This window comes from Ambystoma mexicanum, chromosome 3p (assembly GCF_040938575.1).
Source record: "Ambystoma mexicanum isolate Mex_15411 chromosome 3p, UKY_AmexF1_1, whole genome shotgun sequence".
Taxonomy (NCBI): Eukaryota; Metazoa; Chordata; class Amphibia; order Caudata; family Ambystomatidae; genus Ambystoma; species Ambystoma mexicanum.
Window position 1 is genome coordinate 266,490,606 of NC_090925.1, and position 23,551 is coordinate 266,514,156.

The 23,551-nt window shown below is 49.1% G+C and overlaps 1 protein-coding gene across 1 annotated transcript in view; it reads right to left on the reverse strand.

Moving 5' to 3' along the window:
• Positions 1-23,551, reverse strand: part of COL9A3 (collagen type IX alpha 3 chain) — a 322,714-nt gene that overhangs the window by 283,205 nt on the left and 15,958 nt on the right. The window contains exon 3 of the mRNA XM_069650770.1: positions 3,450-3,485. Coding sequence (XP_069506871.1) covers positions 3,450-3,485 — 36 coding nt within the window. The remainder of the gene's footprint in view (positions 1-3,449; positions 3,486-23,551) is intronic.

A 23,551-nucleotide genomic window follows, 5' to 3' on the forward strand; every position in this document is an offset into this window, starting at 1 on the left:
GTCTGATAAGTGCAGACGAAACGTGGGAGGGGGACTGTATGGGTACAGATACAGAACTCTAGTGCAGATGGTGGCCTGGAGGCAGTGCAGGAGGGTGGTAGGATGTACCTGGGCCCGAAAGAACAGAGGGAGCCAGGTGCACAATGCCATGAGAAGAAACAGATCAACAAGGGAGAAGGGGGGCAAAGGCAGAGGCAAAGAGGAAGGTCTTGAGAAGTTTCCGGAACCGAAGATGTTTTTCCTCAAGTTTCAAGGTGGCCGGGAGGCTGTTCCAAAGGGAGGCACCAGCCGAAGACAGAGATCTACCCCCAGCTCGTTTTTTTGAAAAACGACTAACCCTGAGGGAGTTTGAAGTAGAGGAGCGAAGGGCTCGAGAGGGGAGGTATTTGCGGAGGGATAGTTGAAGATATTTTGGACCCAGGCCACAGAAAGCCTTGTGGACAATGCAGAGGGTTTTAAATTTAATCCTTGCATCCACTGGGGGCCAATGAAAGGATTTCAAGGCTGGAGAGATACGATCCCAGGGCTTGAGGCCAAGGACAAGTCTTGCAGTCCTGTTCCGGATTAGTTGTAGAAGGCGGAGAGTGGAGGCAGGTAGATTTAGGAAGAGGCTGTTACAGTAATCCAATCTGGAAAGAACCAGAGCTTGGGAGACAGTGAGCTTTTGAGGGAAGGAGAGGAAAGGTAGAGTACCTCTAAGGAGGTACTTGACATCACAAACCTGGTTCAGCCATGCTTTGACTCATCATAACAAAGATCTACCACAGGACAAAGAAGCACCACACAGGCTCTATGACATCACAAGTCAGTTTGAGCCTTGTTCAGACAGGTCAAAACCCAAGGCATACTCTGTGGCATGGCTTTAGAGGTTCAGCCACCATATATGAGCTCACACATCAGTCAAAAGGATATCACAAGGCAGAGGAGAACCAGTCGTAATTAACGACAGAAGTAGCCACGTTTAATAACGTTGCATGACAAGATACAGCTATGCTCGCAATCATCACAAATCCGACACTCCTGTACACTGTGAACAAAAAAGGCCACAAAGCTGATATGGCTGTTTTAGGCAACATCATGAAACAGATACAGCTCAGTATAACCTCAAAAATCAAATACATCTGTGCAAGTCCGACACAGCTGTAGAGTTGTGCTTTGTGACATCACAAAAGCGACATAGCTGTTCTCCAATTCATCACACTGGAGTTAGACAGCTGTGTGTACTGTCATATACAATTGTGTTCCGTGACATCAGAGAGAAGATACTGTTATGGGCTCCATGACAAACATACAGGCGTGGCCTGTGGCAGCATAAAAGCACTGCGGATGTGCTTTAGGTCACATGGAACTGTGCTCCATGGAGGCACAAAACAGATACAGCTGTTTTCTACAACAACACAAATCAGATACAGCTATGCTGCATAACATCACAAATCAGGTACGGTTGTAGTTCATACTATCTCAAATGGAGACATGTCATGTCATATGACATTACACAACAGATAAAACTATGCTTCACAATAGACACAGCTGTGCCCAGTAACATCTCAAAGCAGATACATCTGTGTTATATGACATCTGAGAGCAGATGCAGCTATACTCTGTGGCATCACATGGCCAATATAGCTATGTTCTGTGGCTTCTTCAGGCTGCTTCGGCTATGCTCTTTGACATCACAGAGCAGAAACAGACATACTCTGTGGCATCACATGGCCAATATAGCTATGTTCTGTGGCGTCTTCAAGCTGCTTCAGCTATGCTCTTTGCATCACAGAGCAGAAACAGATATTCTCTGTGGCATCACATAGCCAAGATAGCTATGTTCAATTGCGTCTTCACACTGATTCAGCTATGCTCGTTGACATCAGAGAGCAGAAACAGATATGCTCTGTGGCATCACATGGCCAAGATAGCTATGTTCTGTGGCGTCTTCAAGCTGATTCAGCTATGCTCTTTGACATCAGAGAGCAGAATCAGCTATACTCTGTGGCATCACATGGCCAAGATAGTTATGTTCTGTGACGTCTTCAAGCGGATTTAACTATGCTCCTTTGACATCACAGAGCATAAACAGCTATACTCTGTGGCATCACATGGCCAAGATAACTATGTTCTGGGACGTCTTCAAGCTGATTCAGCTATGCTCTTTGACATCATAGAGCAGAAACAGCTATGCCAATAAAATCACAAGCCAGGTTAGTTGTACTCCTAGACTCTTCAGACCAGATAGGGCGTGTTTTATGAAACTTTAAAAACTGTTGGAGACCCTTTATTGAGAAAGAACAAGGTTAAAAAAACCTGTAGTGTCAGATGTATCCCACTCCGGAGGGTCTACTGCCATGTTTTAGATCACTGTACATTTCACAAAGGAGAAATGTCCATCTGCATATGGGGTGCTCCTGCCCACAAGGGCAGTCCAGCACCGAAATGCTAGGCAATTCTCCTCTGAGCAAGAGTACCATAATCAACCCGACACACGTGTTTCAGCCTAATCGAGCCTCATCAGTCAGGTGAAGCTGAGCCTCTTTAACGACAGTGAGTAATGGCATGCTTTATGACATCACAGGGAGGATAAGGTAGTGCTTTATGCTTTATGGCATTACAAAGAAGACAGAGCCGTGTTCCATAGCCTCACCGTGCCGAGACAAGTGTGCTTTATGGCATCGGAAAGTACATGCAATTCTTCTCCATAAAGGCATGAGCATGGTCAGCAGAATTTGTATTTATTGCAGCACAAAGAGAAAAAGCTGTTCGTGATAAGTACTATAGATATCGTCCCTATCCTATTAATAATGAAATGTTTTTATATATTTTTAATGCTGGATTCCTCCTACTTCTATGGGGTGTAATAAAAGGTGTTATTCCCTAGGTTTACAACCTCCAAAAGGGATAAGTGACCCGAGCAGCATTCGAACCTGTGGCCAGAAGGCTGGCCACAGAGGTATTGGACGAGCACTTAACTATCTGAGCTACCTTGACGGGTTATAATGATTGTCGATATGATTATAATTATACCTATTACCGTTACTACTACCGTGACCAGTGCTTCTACTATTAGTAGGAATATGATTACTATTGGTGCCACCACTAATCAAAATAATAATAATTATAATAATATCAATAATAAAACTATAATGATACCAATACATATTGGGTCGTATAATCATCAATTCAACTGTTGAACAATGATTTGTGTTATATTTTTGCTTTAAAGAATTCCCAAACAACACAATACTTAAATAAAATGTGTGAAGCAAAGAAGCAGACAGATTAATACACACAGCCTGCCATGACTAATGGAAAGAAATATGAGCTTCATGCTGGCAGGAAAAGCCCGCCCGCCTGCCAGTGCCAGTACCGAAGCACAGAGGTTGGCGCTTGCTCCTTTAAGGGCGTGGATTGGAATATCAAAGACCCATTTCAGGCAGAAAACCATTGCAAATACTTACCGGGACTCCAGGTAGGCCAGGAGGACCAGGCTGCCCCTAAAGAAAGGAAGAGGGAAAGAAACACGGTCAGTGAGGACCTCGCACATTCAGTACATCAGCCTTGTTAGCCTGGCAAGACCATCCCCCAATGAAAACACATGCATAGGATTTATCAAATGGTCAACCCCCTCCAAATCCAAGACACTCCCCCAATGAAAGCACATGCATAGGATTCATCAAATGGTCAACCCCCTCCAAATCCAAGACACTCCCCCAATGAAAACTCCAAATCCAAGACACTCCCCCAATGAAACCACATGCATAGGATTCATCAAATGGTCAACCCCCTCCAAATCCAAGACACTCCCCCAATGAAAACACATACATACGATTCATCAAATGGTCAACCTCCTCCAAATCCTCAGTGTTCCTATTTCAAGTTATCGAAAAACGAGTATTACCTCTCTGATTTCTAAGACATTGGGCCTCATTACGACTTTGGTGGCAGCCAAGGGCATGGCTGCCTCCAAAATCGTGTCCGTGTCCGGGTTCCCTGAATGGGGAAATATCGGGCCATTCCGACTTTGGAGGGCCCGGTATTTCCTCCTTCAGGGAACCCGGACCCGGTCCTTCCCCATTCCCATTCGAGCCCCCATAGGGCTCAATGGGAATGGGAAGGGAGCTAACAATGTGCCTGTTTATAACGGGCCCGTTGTTAGCTCCCTGGTCCCCTCGTGGGACCCGCTCTGGACGTCTGGTAAAGCCAGACGTCCAGAGCGGGTCCCGCGAGGGAACCTCATAATAGGGCGGAATGGGATTAACGGCGCCGGCACCATTACCAGCGCAGTTAATCCCATTCCGCCCATCTCGTAATGAGGGCCATTGTGTTACCATAGTAATATAAGAAGAGGATTCTGGCTTAACAGTCAGCATTCCAGGTGCAATTTTCAGTCAATCGGATGTGCCAATCCCAGCTACTGTATGTGAGTGCCTCTGTCAGAAAATGTGGCCCTGATTACCAGCCAAGCTCTAAAAGCTGAGGTGATCTGCACATAGGGCAGGCAGCTTCTGAGGAGATAGTGTAGGCCGCTGAGGTGATCTGCACAGAGGGCAGGCACCTTCTGAGGAGATAGTGTAGGCCGCTGAGGTGATCTGTACAGAGGGCAGGCACCTTCTGAGGAGATAGTGTAGGCCGCTGAGGTGATCTGCACAGAGGGCAGGCACCTTCTGAGGAGATAGTGTAGGCCGCTGAGGTGATCTGCACAGAGGGCAGGCACCTTCTGAGGAGATAGTGTAGGCCGCTGAGGTGATCTGCACAGAGGGCAGGCACCTTCTGAGGAGATAGTGTAGGCCGCTGAGGTGTTCTGCACAGAGGGCAGGCACCTTCTGAGGAGATAGTGTAGGCCGCTGAGGTGATCTGTACAGAGGGCAGGCAGCTTCTGAGATAGTGTAGGCTGCTGAGTGATCTGTACAGAAGGCAGGCAGCTTCTGAGGAGATAGTGTAGGCCTCATTTAGAGTATGGTGGAGTGTAAAATCCGCTGGTTTTCCACAGGCGGAAGAAGCCTACTTAAAGATAACACTCCCCCAGCTTTACACCAGTTGGCGGAAAATCCTCTGGTCCCCATTTTCCACTAGCTTTCCACCGGTGGAAAGCTGGGTGGGGTGCTATCTTTAAGTAGGCTTCTTTCCACTCAAACCAGTGTATTTCGGCATCAGCCAAACTCTAAACGAGGCTCTGTATGTCTAGAATAACGTTTGCTCTAGCCCCAGCGCTAGTGTAGAGTTTGCTCAGGTGCAAAAATGCATTTATATTTGTATTTTATTGTTTATATAGCGCTTTACTCCAAAGCGCTTTACAGTTTACCAACAAGAAAACATCAAACATGGAACATAGAAGCAATAAAATATACATGAATCAAACCAGAAAAACAGCATGTGGAACAATTTACATTTGGGAAGGAAGAAAAGAGGAGAGGTATGGGAAGGAGAAAAGGGAAAAGGAAAAGGGAGTAGAGAGAGTAGTAGGGAGGGTGGAGATCATAGGGGAGACAGAGAAAGATAAAGGAACAGGAAGATGGAGTGGGGAGGAGAAAGAAGAGGAGGAAGGGGAGAGAAGTCAGGGAGGGGCGTGAAGAAGAAGTGATTTGTAAGGAGGAACGGAAGGAGGAATAGGTGGACATGGAGCGGATAGTGAAAGGAGGGGAATTCCAGTGTAGGGGGGCAAGGAGCTGGAAGGAGCGGAAACGAGAAGAGGCACAAGGGGGTGGGGGAACAGAGAGTAAAAAGAGATCAGCAGAGCGTAGGGAGCGAGAGGGGGCATAGAAGGAGAGAAGAGCGGAGAGGTAAGGAGGGGCAAGAAATTTGAAAACGAGACAAAGGAAGTTGAATTTAAGTTAGGAGTGGAAGGGAAGCCAGCCTAGGTTGGAAAGTGAATTGGAGATGGAATCATGGGGCTAGAGAAGACAAAGGGTACGGGTGGCAATAATGTGGTAATACGGATGAAATAATGTGTTTTTGCTTTAATGGAATTTTTCCCCAGAGCTAATTGCACTTGCACCCATGCAACGTTTCTGTGATATTTGCTTTTTATTAGCCGAGGTTGGAGCCAATAGGTCAGAATGTATATTGAGCTCCCACACATAAAGGATATACCGGTGTCCAGGAACTGCCCCGGAAGTCTATTACGATGGGCAGGACACATCTATTAGAATGGGGGACAACAGGGCTTACCGTTCTCATGTGTACAGCCTTTGCTTTTTACAAGGAAACACATAAAGTTAAATGTTAAAGGTATTTGTACCGCGCACCGTCACCAACGGAAATGGTCCCCAGGCGCTCAGGCGTATCTGTAAATGATAAAGGTGGGATGGGTTAGTAAGGTGAAGAAGGGAGTAGGATAGTGAGAGGAGTGGTGTTCTGTTGGCAGCTTCAACTCAGTGTACACCGGGTGCTGAGCTTTGGTGCGGGTATCGGATCGGAGTCAGTCTGCGTGTGCTGTTGTTCCGGCTTATGTGTTGTTGCAGTGTTGTGAAGTGCGTGCGGCTTATTGTCCGAGAGATGGTTGTGTGAGTTTATTGAGTGAGATAAGTATGCCGAGTTTGAGTGTGGCACTTGTTGGCCTTCGCATTCCCATCTAGACGCGGCGCAGTCCAGGGTTTAGGACTCCCTCCAGGTGCAGTCATGCCAACATTCACACTTTTATCTATATGCGGCGCAGGCTAGAGTTTAGAGATCCGTCCAGGTGTGGGCATGCTAACATTCACAACTCCATCCGAACGCCACGCAGGCTGGTATTCACAACTCTAAGTGTGGCACACGCTAGCATTCACGTTTTTCTAGGCACGTGCATGGCGTCTGCCTGTCTGGATATGTTTGTCCGGTACGTACGAGTGGGAGAGTCATTTGAGGGCTTTCGGCTGGGTCTAGGTATGTGGTCAGTCTCTGTAGCCTTCCTTTGTGGCTATTTTCCATGAGGTCTTATGCTATGTCGAGTGGTTGGTTCTTTGGTTTGAGTGTTTGTCCAATTTGAGAGTGGCCGAGCTTGGAGTTATTTTCATCATTATTTTAATGTCTGGGCATTCTAGTGCGTCTCCGCAGTGGTTACGCTTTGAAGAGCCATGTTTTGAGGAGTTTCCTGAATGCTAGGTGGTTTGTTGTATTCCATATATTCTTAGGTAGGTCATTCCAGGTGTTGAGTGCCTGGTGAGAGAAAGACGATCCTTCGAGTTTTTTTCTGTTGTAGGGTTTTGGTTCCAGGCGTATGTCGGTGCTTGATCTCAGTGTTCTTGTCGGTTGATGTAGGCGTAGTTTATCGCTTAGGAATTCTGCGCCTTGTTTGTGTATTGCTCTGTGCGTGATGCACATGGCCTTGAACTTTATTTGTTGTTTCAGTGGTAGCCAGTGTAGTATTTTTAGCGCGGGTGTGATGTGTTCTCTTCTGGGTAGCTTGAGGAGGAGTCTGGCTGCTGCATTTTGTATGCGTGGGCAGTTTTTTTAGAAGTCGTTCGGGCATGCCCAGGTATAGGCTATTGGCGTAGTCTACTCTGGACATGATCAGGGCGATGATGGAAAGTGTTTTGTTGGCGAATGACAGGAACGCTAGGATCCTTTTTGCTGCTCGCAGGAGGAAGAAACATTTCTTGATTATCGAGTTTACTTGTGGCTCCAGAGTGAGATTGTTATCCATCAGGACCCCTAGGTTTTTTACAGTTGATGATGGTTCTGGTGTGGTGCCGAGCTCTCTTGGCCAGGGGATGTAGTTGATGTCTCCTCCCTTTTTGAAACAATCATTATCTCTGTTTTGCCTGGGTTGATTTTGAGATGGTTGAGGTTCATCCAGTTGAATATGTCACGAAGGCAATTCTCTAGTGTGGTGTTTGCTTCTCGGGTGTCTTGTATGTTGAAGATTATTTGAGTATCGTCGGCGTAATTGTAGCATGTGAGGCCATGTTTTTTGATGAGTTTGATTAATAGGTACATGTAGATGTTGAATAGAAGCGGAGAGAAGGATGATCCTTGTGGTACTCCGCACGTGGAGACTCTGGGTTTGGATTTACAAGGTTTCATCCATATTGTTTCTGTTCTGTTTGTTAGAAAGGATTTGATCCATAGTAGGGCAGTGTCTGTTATCCCCAGTCCTTCTAGTCTCTTTATGAGGATGGCGTGGTTGACAGTGTCAAAGGCTGCAGACAGATCAAGGAGAATCAGGGCGGTGCTATTGTCTGATTCTGCATTTGTTTTTAAGTCGTCCCATATTGAGAGGAGAGCCGATTCTGTTCCTCTCATAGGTCTGAAGCCAACTTGTGCCTGGTCTAATAGGCAATGCTCTTCTATGAATTCTTGGGTTATTTGGTAGACGTACGTTTCTAGCAGTTTGGCTATGTAGGGTATGTTGGAGATGGGTCTGTAGTTAGATAAGTCCTCTACGTTTCCTGTTGTGTCTTTGAGTAGCGGCTTGATGTAAGCCGATTTGAAGGCCTGCGGTACTTTACCTGTTGAGATTGAGGAGGTTCCTGTGGTATTCCATGGGGGTTCCTTTTTTGAGAATTGTTTTGTCCGGGGGGCAAGGGTCTTCGGGAGAGCCCGATTTGTTGTTTTGGTTTACCAGTTTGACGAAAGCCTCAACTGATATTTCTGGAAAGTTTTGTAGCTTGTTTGTGTGTTCCTCGTCTGTGTCGGTGGGGTTTGAGCTGTGAACGCTTGGTCTGTTTTGTATGGTGTGTTGGATGGAGGTTATTTTGTTTTTGAAGTGGTCTCCGAGGTCCTCGCAGAGTTTCGTCGATGGGATTGGCGTGTTGTTGCAGGCCGGTGGGTTTTTTATCTCGTTTATGATTTTTAATAGTTCTTTTTGAGCGTTTGGTGCTCTGAAGATTCGGTTTTCGTAATGTTTCCTCTTCGCTTTTTGTATTTCCTTTTTATATGCGCGGATCTGTTGTAGGAATTTCAATTTGTTTGCGGTGGTGTTGTTGGTCCTCCATTCAGATTCTAGTTTTCGTTTTTTTCTTTTCATGGCGTTGAGTAGTGGGGTGAACCATTTTGCTGTCGTTTTCTTCCGTGATGGGGTGAAGGGCTTTTCTTTGGCGATGTCGTCAAGGGTTGTTGCGATCCAGGTATGAAGTAGGGCAACTTTTTTGTCTAGTTCGGGCAGGAATGTCGCCCCGGAGTACACATGTATCCTTAGGCTGTCCCCTGCTGCCGCAGTTTACACCACGACGTGCATGTGTTGTTAACAGAGATGTAAAGTTCCAGGAACTGAAGCTGATAAGTAAAAAAAAAAAAAGCCATTTTGCTTCCTTATAACCTGCTTTTGGCCACTAGGTTTGAAGCCTTTTGGCTCGACTCTTCGGTGCTTCTTTAAATCTTCCCTGCACGGGTGTTTGATAACGGTAACCAGCGCCAGGCACTGGCTTAACAAGGCCTGCTTGACTTCTGACCCAAACTTTTGTGAAACTGACTTCTGGGCGCCTATTGGTAAAGCGCACATGAAACATGTGGCTGCCGCATGAGGCAGTCTGGGAAGGCACCTGCACAAGCGTCTTTTGCGCAAATGCTGCAGTGACTTAATGCGTCTCTTTGGACGCTGACTTCTGAAAACACAACATGAATAGCACGCGTCAGTTACTGCCTGTCTATATGTAAACTCCATTAAGTTTTAACTTCGAAATGTCCAACTACCTAGTAGCGACAGACAGTTAAATACTTCACTTTGCAGCTACCTAGGAGATGATATGCATCGTCGGAAGCTGAATTAAAATGGGAGCTGTCTTTCTCTACAATTATGTTGCAAGTGCTTCCAATATGACTTCTTCCTGGCACTTTCACCAGGAATGTTAGTCGGTGCCTGTGGTTGGACGCGTACGGTTTTCAAATCTCATCTCTTAAGCAGAGCTGCAGCGAGTGCCTTCACGACAGTAGGTGTTCATCACCCCTGAGCCCAGACCATTGCGCTGCGGAAACCAGAATAATATGTTGCCTACTGCCTTTTTAGTGGTGAGCCCTTGTCTTACTTCCTCTAGGACAGGGGTATGCAACCTTTGACTATCCAGATGCTATGGACTACAACTACCATCAGCCCTAGCCAGCATAGTCAAAGAGGTGGGAAGTCCTGGGGGTGACAGTTCAAAATATCTGGAGAACCCCAGGTTGCAGACCCCTGCTCTTGGAACAAAGAATCGCTGAAGATGCAGAGAAGCCCCTACACACAGGAAGTTAGCTTGGAGCCATCTTCATTGCGAGAGGAACCGTGGCAAGTGAGCGAGAGGGGACTAACTCTGCTTGCCTCTGTGCGTGGGCTTGCCTGATGTTGCCACTTTTGTTGGAAGCCAGAAGGAGCTGGTAGACGTTGTGGTGGTCCTGCTGCCAAAGAAAGATTCCTGGACTAGCCCAGAAGCCTTTGGACAAGCGGAAAACTCCTTAAAGCTGAGACATGTGTCAGAAAGCCATGGGCCTTGCCTTCGACAGTATGATTATTGGACATGTGGGCCCCCTCTCATCAGACACTTACTGACCAGTCACCATTGGTGAATCCTGAACTTCAGAATGAACACACTCGACCATTTTGGGAACATTGCCAGAGGAATCCGGCCCAATCATGTTGCTCTTATGCCTTCCCTCAGTGTAGCTTTTTAGAGCCTATCCAGTGCTTTGGACCCAAATATCCTTGGGCCAATGGCCATTTTACCTGTTTTCAGCTCAGAAGGGCCTCCAAGTTGGAAGGAAACGTGTGTGACCTGGCCACACCTCGGGGTGGACTGGCCCACTTACTGCTGATTTTTACCCTGTGGCCTGCCCCACTAAAAGGAGGATGTGGGCACTTGGACAGTGTTTGCAATTCCCAGAGACCTGTTGCAAGATGGTTAAAGTGACGAAGCAGGAAATGTGCATGTGACTGTCAAAGCGGCCAGTGAGGTTTCTGGATGAGGAGGGAGGGAGGATGGTCTCGAGGGTAGGCAGTGCTGACAGGTGCCGTGGATGAAGGAAGATCTTTTTTTGGCGAGTTAAGCTTGAGGCCATTCATTGCCAGATCTTAACATAAGGAAGTCAGGTAGGTGGACATGTGATGCTGTAAGAGGGAATGTGGTGTAAGGGTGGGGGAGGAGAATAAGATGTTGGTGTCACTGGCACAGAATTGGTATGAGAAGCCAAATGAGGAGATGATGCTGTTGAGGCGTGTGGCGTAAGGGTAGGAGAGAGGTATAGAGGACCCGGGTCTAACAATGACCACTGGCAGAAGGGCGGATGCCTAATTAGTGGAGCATGACTTTGCAGAGTAGTAGCAAGTGGACAGGTACAAGGAAAGGCACTTGAGTGCTGGGTCAGTGATGCCGAAAACACCTAGCGGCGGCATACGATCATGGACTCCACATTGTTGAAGAATTAAGTCGCCGAGAAGTCAACGAGATCAGAACTTTCTTACATGAGAGAGTGTATTGTCTTGGGTGACCTTTTTGAGGGGCGGTGGACGTTAGGGCAGAGGGTGCACGCAGAGATTTCTCAGCTCTTTTTACTGGAGAGTCTGATGGGCCTATGTATGGAATTTGTGAGGATGTTGGGGTTCAGATGAGTGGAGGCGTGCGTGAGGTAAAGATGCATTCAATGATTTATATCTTATATCAAGGGAGTTGGGCCTTTGTGTTCTGTCTATCGCTGTATTTATCCATCTCTCTGTATAGTTACTATCTGTCCATCTGTCTATCAACCTAGCTACCTTTCCATCTATCTATTTATATCTATTAGCTATTTGTACAAAGGTCCTTTCCCTATGGTTTAATGGCACTAACAGTGGACACCTATTGAAGGCTCCGTAAATAAATGAAAACGTTTCTCTAAATCCTACCCTGCAATGGCGTTTTTAATTTGGAGTTTTAAACCAGAGTTTAGCCATATCTATTTTCGTGGCCTAGCAGTACACAGGGTTTGTCCCTTGGCATAGGCTCTAGGGAGGCATTAAACGGAGGCACAGCTGGGAATGCAGAGCCTACTCGGAGGTATAGTAAGAGCACTGCGGTGCCCCTCGGCCAATGGAGCTCCTACTGGGAGACACTGCTAGGACAATGCAGGATCCAATGGAAAGCCAATATAGGGAAATGCAGAGTCTATTAGAGGACACTGCAGGTACAATACAGTGCCTGCTGGGATACTCAAGCTAGTGCAATACAGGACCTACCAAGGAACACAGCCAAGATCCAAATGATCAGCCTACAGGAAGATGTATCTAGGGCAAGGAAACCCCTACTGAGACATTCAGACAGGACAATGCATAGCCCGCTGGGTAGTAGAGCAAGCGCAATGCAGAGCCTAGGGATGAGTACTCCTGGGGCAATAGAGTCCCTACTGGGAGACACAGCTAGGACAATACAGTGCCCAGTGGAAGACACAGCTAGGGCGATGCCGAACCTACTTGGAGTCACACCTATGACAATAGTTGGCTAGCTGGGGGACACAGCTATGGCAATGTGGGGCCTACTCGTGGGACAAAGCCAGGTTTCAAATGTGTAGCCTGCTGGGAGACACAGCTATGGCAATGAAAAGCATTGTACAATGATACGGCAGGGGCAGTGCCTAACCTACTGGGAAGACAAATCAAGACCCTATCGAAGGTGACGCCTGGAGGAGGAGGAGACACATCTAGGCCAATGAGGAACCCACTGGGAGGAACACATGGGACAAAGCAGGGCCCACTGGAAGACAAACCTATGAAAATGCAGGTCCTACTGTGTGCCACAGTTTAGGCAATACAGAGTCTACTGTGACGCATAGTAAGGGCAATATACATTCTACAGTGAGATACAGCAGGGGCCATAAAGACTTCCTAGACAAGGGCAATAGAGGACCTACTATGAATTTCATGCAGGGCTTCATTGGAGACACAGCCAGGCGCCCAATCCATCCTGCTGGATATATTGCTGGGGCAGGAGCGGGCCTCTACGCAACCAACAGGCAGCCTCTTCCTAGAGACATTGATATGATATGACATTTATAACGTGCCTATACACAAGTGGTTCAATGCGCAAAGCCAGTACAATATATGGCCTACAGGGAGACACTGCTCGGGAAAAGCAGAACAACTCGGGTAAGCATTAGTGGATGGTCTTCATAGAGGCCCAGTTAGGCAAAAAGAAGACCAACGGGGTGGATGGTATACGTGAGGCAAGGCAAGACTACTCGGAGACATGGCTTGGACATCACAGGTACTACAAGGCCTACAGGGAGACACACCCAGGGAAATCCATATAGTGCCCAGTGGGAGGCAAAGCTAGGCCAATGCAGAGCCTTTCGGAGACACATGTGGTGCAATACAAGGCCTTTTAGGAAACATAACCATGGATTGCCATGGTTATGTTTCCCAAAAGACCTTGGCATGAGACCTTCTTAGAGACATGCTTAGGAAAGGCAACCCTACTGTGAGGATGCCCTGTGGCAAACAATGTCCTGCTTAGCCTCTAGGTCGGCAAATTAGCTACTTGGGGATACATCTGGGGCCATACAAGCTGACTGGGAAGCAGCTGGGTGCTACAAAGCCTTGTGTGCAACTATTTGAACAGGACTGACTTGGGAACACAGCTAGGCAAACAAATGGCCCGAAAGACATGCGTGGAACAATGCAGTGCCTACCAGGATGCAGATATGTGGGACCTAATAAGAGAAACAAATGGGGCAATGCAATGCCTACTACGGGGCAAATCTAGGACAATGGAGACCTACTGGGAGACACCGCTATGGCAATAGAGGGCCAAATGGGAGACAGTGGTAGGACAATCTGGGACAATAAAGGGTCTGTGAGAGGCCCATCTAGGGCAATGCTTACTAGGAGACCCCACTAGAACAAAGTAGGATTTACTGGGATGCCCATCTGAAGTCATAAATGATCCCAATAAGAGGCATGACTGAGTCAATTCAGGGCCTACTAAGAGTGGAAGCTGGGCCAATGCAAGACCTACTAGGAGACACCACTATGTCAATGCAGGGCCTACTGTGGAACATTGCTCGGGCAATGCAAGGCCTACTAGGAGACATCACTATGGCAATGCAGGGCCTACTGTGGGACATCGCTAGGCCAATGCAAATCCTACTAGGAGACACCACAATGGCAATGCTGGGCCTACTGTGAGACATTGCTAGGCCAATGCAAGGCCTACTAGGAGACACCACTATGGTAATGCTGGGCCTACTGTGGAACATTGCTCGGGCAATGCAAGGCCTACTAGGAGACACCACTATGGCAATGCCGGCCCTGCTGTGAGACATTGATAGGCCAATGCAAGGCTTACTAGGAGACACCACTATGGCAATACAGGGCCTACTGTGAGGCAGTACTAGGTCAATGCAAGGCCTACTAGGAGCTGCCACTATGGCAATGCTGGGCCTACTGTGAGACATTGCTAGGCCAATGCAAGGCCTACTACGAGACATCACTATGGCAATTCTGGGCCTACTGTGGAACATTGCTCTGGCAATGCAAGGCCTACTAGGAGACCCCAATATGGCAATGCAGGGGCCTACTGTGAAACATTGCTACAGCAATGCACGGCCTACTAGGAGACCCCACTATGGCAATGCACAGCCAACAGTGAGACAGTGCTACAGCAATGCACGGCCTACCAGGAGACACCACTATGGCAATGCTGGGCCTACTGTGAGACATTGCTAGGCCAATGCCAGCCCTATTAGGAGACACCACTATGACAATGCAGGGCCTACTGTCAGACAGTGCTACAGCAATGCACATCCTACTAGAACCCACTATGGCAATGCAGGGCCTACTGTGAAACATTGCTACAGCAATGCACGGCCTACTAGGAGACACCACTATGGCAATGCTGGTCCTACTGTGAAACATTCTCGGGCAATGCAGGACCTACTAGGAGACACCACTATGGCAATGCTAGGCCTACTGTGGAACATTGCTCAGGCAAAGCAAGGCCCACTAGGAGACCCCACTATGGCAATGCAGGGTCTACTGTGAGACATTGCTAGGCCAATGCAAGGTCTACTAGGAGACTGCACTATGGCAATTCTGGGACTACTGTGGAACATTTCTCAGGCAATGCAATGCCTACTAGGAGACACCACGGTGGCAATGCAGGGCCTACTGTGAGACATTGCTAGGCCAATGCAAGGCCCACTAGGAGACCCCACTATGGCAATGCAGGGCCTACAGTGAGACATTTTATGGCCAATGCAAGGACTACCTGGAGACCCCACTATGGCAATGCAGGGCCTACTGTGAGACATTGCTAGAGCAATGCAAGGCCTACTGTGAGACAGTGCTAGGGCAATGCAGGGCCTACTGTGAGACAGTGCTAGGGCAATGCAAGGCCTACTAGGATACACCACTATGGCAATGCTGGGCCTACTGTGAGACATTGCTACAGCAATTCAAGGCCTACTAGGAGACACCACTATGGCAATTCCGGGTCTACTGTGAGACATTGCTAGGCCAATGCCAGGCCTTCTAGGAGACACCACTATGGCAATGCAGGGCCTACTGTGAGACAGTGCTACAGCAATGCACGTCCTACTAAGAGACACCACTATGGCAATGCTGGGCCTACTGTGAGACATTGCTACAGCAATGCAAGGCCTACTAGGAGACACCATTATGGCAATGCTGGGCCTATTGTGAAACATTGCTCGGGCAATGCAAGGCCCACTAGGAGACCCCACTATGACAATGCACAGCCAACTGTGAGACAGTGCTAAAGCAATGCACGGCCTACTAGGAGACACCACTATGGCAATGCTGGGCCTCCTGTGAACCATTCTCGGGCAATGCAAGGCCTACCAGGAGACACTACTATGGTAATGCTGGGCCTACTGTGAGACATTGCTAGGCCAATGCCAGTCCTATTAGGAGACACCACTATGACAATGCAGAGCCTACTGTGAAACACTGCTACAGCAATGCACGGCCTACTAGGAGACACCACTATGGCAATGCTGGGCGTACTGGGGAACATTGCTCCGGCAAAGCAAGGCCCACTAGGAGACCCCACTAAGGCAATGCAGGGTCTACTGTGAGACATTGCTGGGCCAATGCAAGACCTACTAGGAGACCCCACTGTGGTAATGCAGGGCCTACTGTGAGACATTGCTACAGCAATGCAAGGCCTACTGTGATACAGTGCTAGGGCAATGCAAGGCCTACTAGGAGACACTGCTATGGCAATGCAGGGCCTACTGTGAGACAGTGCTAGGCCAATGCAAGGTCTAATAGGAAACCGCACTATCGCAATGCTGGGACTACTATGGAACATTGCTCTGGCAATACAAAGTCCACTACGAGACCCCACTGTGGCAATGCAAGGCCTACTGTAAGACATTGCAAGGCCAATGCAAGGCCCACTAGGAGACCCCACTATGGCAATGCAGGGCCTACTGTGAGACAGTGCTAGGCCAATGCAAGGCCTTCTAGGAGACCCCACTATGGCAATTCAGGGCCTACTGTGAGACATTGCTACAGCAATGCAAGGCCTACTGTGAGACAGTGCTAGGGCAATGCAAGGCCTACTGTGAGATAGTGCTAGGGTAATGAAAGGCCTAATAGGATACACTGCTATGGCAATGCAGGGTCTACTGAGAGACAGTGCTAGGGCAATGCAAGGCCTACTAGGAGACCCCACTATGGCAATTCAGGGCCTACTGTGAGACATTGCTACAGCAATGCAAGGCCTACTGTGAGACAGTGCTAGGGCAATGCAAGGCCTACTGTGAGATAGTGCTAGGGTAATGAAAGGCCTAATAGGATACACTGCTATGGCAATGCAGGGTCTACTGAGAGACAGTGCTAGGGCAATGCAAGGCCTACTAGGAGACCCCACTATGGCAATGCAGGGCCTACTGTGAGGCATTGCTAGGCCAATGCAAGGCCTACTAGGAGACCCCACTATGGCAATTCAGGACCTACTGTGAGACATTGCTATAGCAATGCAAGGGCTAATGTGAGACAGTGCTAGGGCAATGCACGGCCTACTAGGTACACCGCTATGGCAATGCAGGGCCTACTGTGAGACAGTGCTAGGGCAATGCAAAGCCTACTAGGATACACTGCTCTGGCAATCCAGGGACTACTGTGAAACAGTGCTAGGGCAATGCAAGGCCTACTAGGATACACTGCGATGGCAATGCAGGCCCTACTGTGAGACAGTGCTAGGGCAATGCAAGGCCTACTAGGGCACACTGCTATGGCAATGCAGGGCCTACTTTGAGACAGTGCTAGGGCAATGCAAGGCCTACTAGGATACACTTCTATGGCAATGCAGGGCCTACTGTGAGACAGTGCTATGGCAATGCAAGGCCTACTAGGATACACTGCTATGGCAATGCAGGGCCTACTGTGAGACAGTGCTAGGGCAATGCAAGACCTACTAGGAGACACCACTATGGCAATGCTGGCCCTACTGTGAGACATTGCTACGGCAATGCAAGGCCTACTAGGATGCACTCCTATAGCAATGCAAGGCCTACTGTGAGATAGTGCTACAGCAATGTAAGGCCTACTAGGAGACCCCACTATGGCAATGCAGGGCCTACTGTGAGACATTGCTAGGGCAATGCAAGGCCTACTAGGATACACTGCTATGGCAATGCAGGGCCTACTGTGAGACAGTGCTAGGGCAATGCAAGGCCTACTAGGATACACTGCTATGGCAATGCAGGGTCTACTGAGAGAAGGTGCTAGGGCAATGCAAGGCCTACTAGGAGACACCACTATGGCAATGCTGGGCCTACTGTGAGACATTGCTACAGCAATGTAAGGCCTACTAGGAGACCCCACTATGGCAATGCAGGGCCTACTGTGAAACATTGCTAGGCCAATGCAAGGCCTACTAGGATGCACTCCTATAGCAATGCAAGGCCTACTGTGAGATAGTGCTACAGCAATGTAAGGCCTACTAGGAGACCCCACTATGGCAATGCAGGGCCTACTGTGAGACATTGCTAGGGCAATGCAAGGCCTACTAGGATACACTGCTATGGCAATGCAGGGCCTACTGTGAGACAGTGCTAGGGCAATGCAAGGCCTACTAGGATACACTGCTATGGCAATGCAGGGTCTACTGAGAGAAGGTGCTAGGGCAATGCAAGGCCTACTAGGAGACACCACTATGGCAATGCTGGGCCTACTGTGAGACATTGCTACAGCAATGTAAGGCCTACTAGGAGACCCCACTATGGCAATGCAGGGCCTACTGTGAGACATTGCTAGGCCAATGCAAGGCCTACTAGGAGACCCCACTATGGCAATTCAGGACCTACTGTGAGACATTGCTACAGCAATGCAAGGGCTAATGTGAGACAGTGCTATGGCAATGCAAGGCCTACTAGGATATACTGCTATGGCAATGCAGGGTCTACTGAGAGACAGTGCTAGGGCAATGCAAGGCCTACTAGGAGACACCACTATGGCAATGCTGGGCCTACTGTGAGACATTGCTACAGCAATGTAAGGCCTACTATGAGACCCCACTATGGCAATGCAGGGCCTACTGTGAGACATTGCTAGGCCAATGCAAGGCCTACTAGGAGACCTCACTATGGCAATTCAGGACCTACTGTGAGACATTGCTACAGCAATGCAAGGGCTAATGTGAGACAGTGCTATGGCAATGCAAGGCCTACTAGGATACACTGCTATGGCAATGCAGGGCCTACTGTGAGACAGTGCTAGGGCAATGCAAGGCCTACTAGGTACACTGCTATGGCAATGCAGGGCCTACTGTGAGACAGTGCTAGGGCAATGCAAGGCCTACTAGGATACACTGCTATGGCAATGCAGGGCCTACTGTGAGACAGTGCTAGGGCAATGCAAGGCCTACTAGGTACACTGCTATGGCAATGCAAGGCCTACTGTGAGACAGTGCTAGGGCAATGCAAGGCCTACTAGGAGACACCACTATGGCAATGCCGGCCCTACTGTGAGACATTGCTACGGCAATGCAAGGCCTACTAGGAGACACCATTATGGCAATGCTGGGCCTATTGTGAAACATTGATACAGCAATGCAAGGCCTACTAGGAGACACCATTATGGCAATGCTGGGCCTATTGTGAAACATTGCTCGGGCAATGCAAGGCCCACTAGGAGACCCCACTATGACAATGCACAGCCAACTGTGAGACAGTGCTAAAGCAATGCACGGCCTACTAGGAGACACCTCTATGGCAATGCTGGGCCTACTGTGAAACATTCTCGGGTAATGCAAGGCCTACCAGGAGACACCACTATGGTAATGCTGGGCCTACTGTGAGACATGGCTAGGCCAATGCCAGGCCTATTAGGAGACACCACTATGACAATGCAGAGCCTACTGTGAAACATTGCTACAGCAATGCACGGCCTACTAGGAGACACCACTATGGCAATGCTGGGCGTACTGGGGAACATTGCTCCGGCAAAGCAACGCCCACTAGGAGACCCCACTATGGCAATGCAGGGTCTACTGCGAGACATTGCTGGGCCAATGCAAGACCTACTAGGGGGCCCCACTATGGTAATGCAGAGCCTACTGTGAGACATTGCTACAGCAATGCAAGGCCTACTGTGATACAGTGCTAGGGCAATGCAAGGCCTACTAGGAGACACTGCTATGGCAATGCAGGGCCTACTGTGATACAGTGCTAGGGCAATGCAAGGCCTACTAGGAGACACTGCTATGGCAATGCAGGGCCTACTGTGAGACAGTGCTAGGCCAATGCAAGGTCTACTAGGAGACCGCACTATCGCAATGCTGTGACTACTGTGGAACATTGCTCTGGCAATGCAAAGTCCACTACGAGACCCCACTGTTGCAATGCAGGGCCTACTGTGAGACATTGCTAGGCCAATGCAAGGCCCACTAGGAGACCCCACTATGGCAATGCAGGGCCTACTGTGAGACATTGCTAGGCCAATACAAGGCCTACTAGGAGACCCCACTATGCCAATTCAGGGCCTACTGTGAGACATTGCTACAGCAATGCAAGGCCTACTGTGAGACAGTGCTAGGGCAATGCAAGGCCTACTAGGAGACACTCCTATGGCAATACAAGGCCTACTGTGAGACAGTGCTAGGGTAATGCAAGGCCTCCTAGGATACACTGCTATGGCAATGCAGGGTCTACTGTGAGACAGTGCTAGGCAAATGCAAGGCCTACTAGGAGACCCCTCTATGGCAATTCAGGGCCTACTGTGAGACATTGCTACAGCAATGCAAGGCCTACTAGGAGACACCACTATGGCAATGCTGGCCCTACTGTGAGACATTGCTACGGCAATGCAAGGCCTACTAGGATACACTGCTATGGCAATGCAGGGTCTACTGAGAGACAGTGCTAGGGCAATGCAAGGCCTACTAGGAGACACCACTATGGCAATGCTGGGCCTACTGTGAGACATTGCTACAGCAATGTAAGGCCTACTAGGAGACCCCACTATGGCAATGCAGGGCCTACTGTGAGACATTGCTAGGCCAATGCAAGGCCTACTAGGAGACCCCACTATGGCAATTCAGGACCTACTGTGAGACATTGCTACAGCAATGCAAGGGCTAATGTGAGACAGTGCTAGGGCAATGCAAGGCCTACTAGGTACACTGCTATGGCAATGCAGGGCCTACTGTGAGACAGTGCTACGGCAATGCAAGGCCTACTAGGATACACTGCTATGGCAATGCAGGGCCTACTGTGAGACAGCGCTAGGGCAATGCAAGGCCTACTAGGATACACTGCTATGACAATGCAGGGCCTACTGTGAGACAGTGCTAGAGCAATGCAAGGCCTACTAGGATACACTGCTATGGCAATGCAGGGCCTACTGTGAGACAGTGCTAGGGCAATGCAAGGCCTACTAGGATACACTGCTATGGCAATGCAGGGCCTACTGTGAGACAGTGCTAGGGCAATGCAAGGCCTACTAGGTACACTGCTATGGCAATGCAGGGCCTACTGTGAGACAGTGCTAGGGCAATGCAAGGCCTACTATGATACACTGCTATGGCAATGCAGGGCCTACTGTGAGACAGTGCTAGGGCAATGCAAGGCCTACTAGGAGACACCACTATGGCAATGCTGGCCCTACTGTGAGACATTGCTACGGCAATGCAAGGCCTACTAGGAGACACCATTATGGCAATGCTGGGCCTATTGTGAAACATTGATACAGCAATGCAAGGCCTACTAGGAGACACCATTATGACAATGCTGGGCCTATTGTGAAACATTGCTCGGGCAATGCAAGGCCCACTAGGAGACCCCACTATGACAATGCACAGCCAACTGTGAGACAGTGCTAAAGCAATGCTCGGCCTACTAGGAGACACCACTATGGCAATGCTGGGCCTACTGTGAAACATTCTCAGTAATGCAAGGCCTACCAGGAGACACCACTATGGTAATGCTGGGCCTACTGTGAGACAGTGCTAGGCCAATGCAAGGCCTACTAGGAGACCCCACTATGGCAATTCAGGGCCTACTGTGAGACATTGCTACAGCAATGCAAGGCCTACTAGGAGACACCACTATGACAATGCTGGCCCTACTGTGAGACATTGCTACGGCAATGCAAGGCCTACTAGGATACACTGCTATGGCAATGCAGGGTCTACTGAGAGACAGTGCTAGGGCAATGCAAGGCCTACTAGGAGACACCACTATGGCAATGCTGGGCCTACTATGAGACATTGCTTCAGCAATGTAAGGCCTACTAGGAGACCCCACTATGGCAATGCAGGGCCTACTGTGAGACATTGCTAGGCCAATGCAAGGCCTACTAGGAGACCCCACTATAGCAATTCAGGACCTACTGTGAGACATTGCTACAGCAATGCAAGGGCTAATGTGAGACAGTGCTAGGGCAATGCAAGGCCTACTAGGTACACTGCTATGGCAATGCAGGGCCTACTGTGAGACAGTGCTAGGGCAATGCAAGGCCTACTAGGATACACTGCTATGGCAATGCAGGGCCTACTGTGAGACAGTGCTAGGGCAATGCAAGGCCTACTAGGTACACTGCTATGGCAATGCAGGGCCTACTGTGAGACAGTGCTAGGGCAATGCAAGGCCTACTAGGAGACACCACTATGGCAATGCTGGGCCTATTGTGAAAGATTGATACAGCAATGCAAGGCCTACTCGGAGACACCATTATGGCAATGCTGGGCCTATTGTGAAACATTGCTCGGGCAATGCAAGGCCCACTAGGAGACCCCACTATGACAATGCACAGCCAACTGTGAGACAGTGCTAAAGCAATGCACGGCCTACTAGGAGACACCACTATGGCAATTCTGGGCCTACTGTGAAACATTCTCGGGTAATGCAAGGCCTACCAGGAGACACCACTATGGTAATGCTGGGCCTACTGTGAGACATTGCTAGGCCAATGCCAGGCCTATTAGGAGACACCACTATGACAATGCAGAGCCTACTGTGAAACATTGCTACAGCAATGCACGGCCTACTAGGAGACACCACTATGGCAATGCTGGGCGTACTGGGGAACATTGCTCCGGCAAAGCAAGGCCCACTAGGAGACCCCACTATGGCAATGCAGGGTCTACTGTGAGACATTGCTGGGCCAATGCAAGACCTACTAGGGGACCCCACTATGGTAATGCAGGGCCTACTGTGAGACATTGCTACAGCAATGCAAGGCCTACTGTGATACAGTGCTAGGGCAATGCAAGGCCTACTAGGAGACACTGCTATGGCAATGCAGGGCCTACTGTGATACAGTGCTAGGGCAATGCAAGGCCTACTAGGAGACACTGCTATGGCAATGCAGGGCCTACTGTGAGACAGTGCTAGGCCAATACAAAGTCTACTAGGAGACCGCACTATCGCAATGCTGGGACTACTGTGGAACATTGCTCGGGCAATGCAAAGTCCACTACGAGACCCCACTGTTGCAATGCAGGGCCTACTGTGAGACATTGCTAGGCCAATGCAAGGCCCACTAGGAGACCCCGCTATGGCAATGCAGGACCTACTGTGAGACATTGCTAGGCCAATGCAAGGCCTACTAGGAGACCCCACTATGCCAATTCAGGGCCTACTGTGAGACATTGCTACAGCAATGCAAGGCCTACTGTGAGACAGTGCTAGGGCAATGCAAGGCCTACTAGGAGACACTCCTATGGCAATGCAAGGCCTACTGTGAGACAGTGCTAGGGTAATGCAAGGCCTCCTAGGATACACTGCTATGGCAATGCAGGGTCTACTGTGAGACAGTGCTAGGCCAATGCAAGGCCTACTAGGATACCCCACTATGGCAATTCAGGGCCTACTGTGAGACATTGCTACAGCAATGCAAGGCCTACTAGGAGACACCACTATGGCAATGCTGGCCCTACTGTGAGACATTGCTACGGCAATGCAAGGCCTACTAGGATACACTGCTATGGCAATGCAGGGTCTACTGAGAGACAGTGCTAGGGCAATGCAAGGCCTACTAGGAGACACCACTATGGCAATGCTGGGCCTACTGTGAGACATTGCTACAGCAATGTAAGGCCTACTAGGAGACCCCACTATGGCAATGCAGGGCCTACTGTGAGACATTGCTAGGCCAATGCAAGGCCTTCTAGGAGACCCCACTATGGCAATTCAGGACCTACTGTGAGACATTGCTACAGCAATGCAAGGG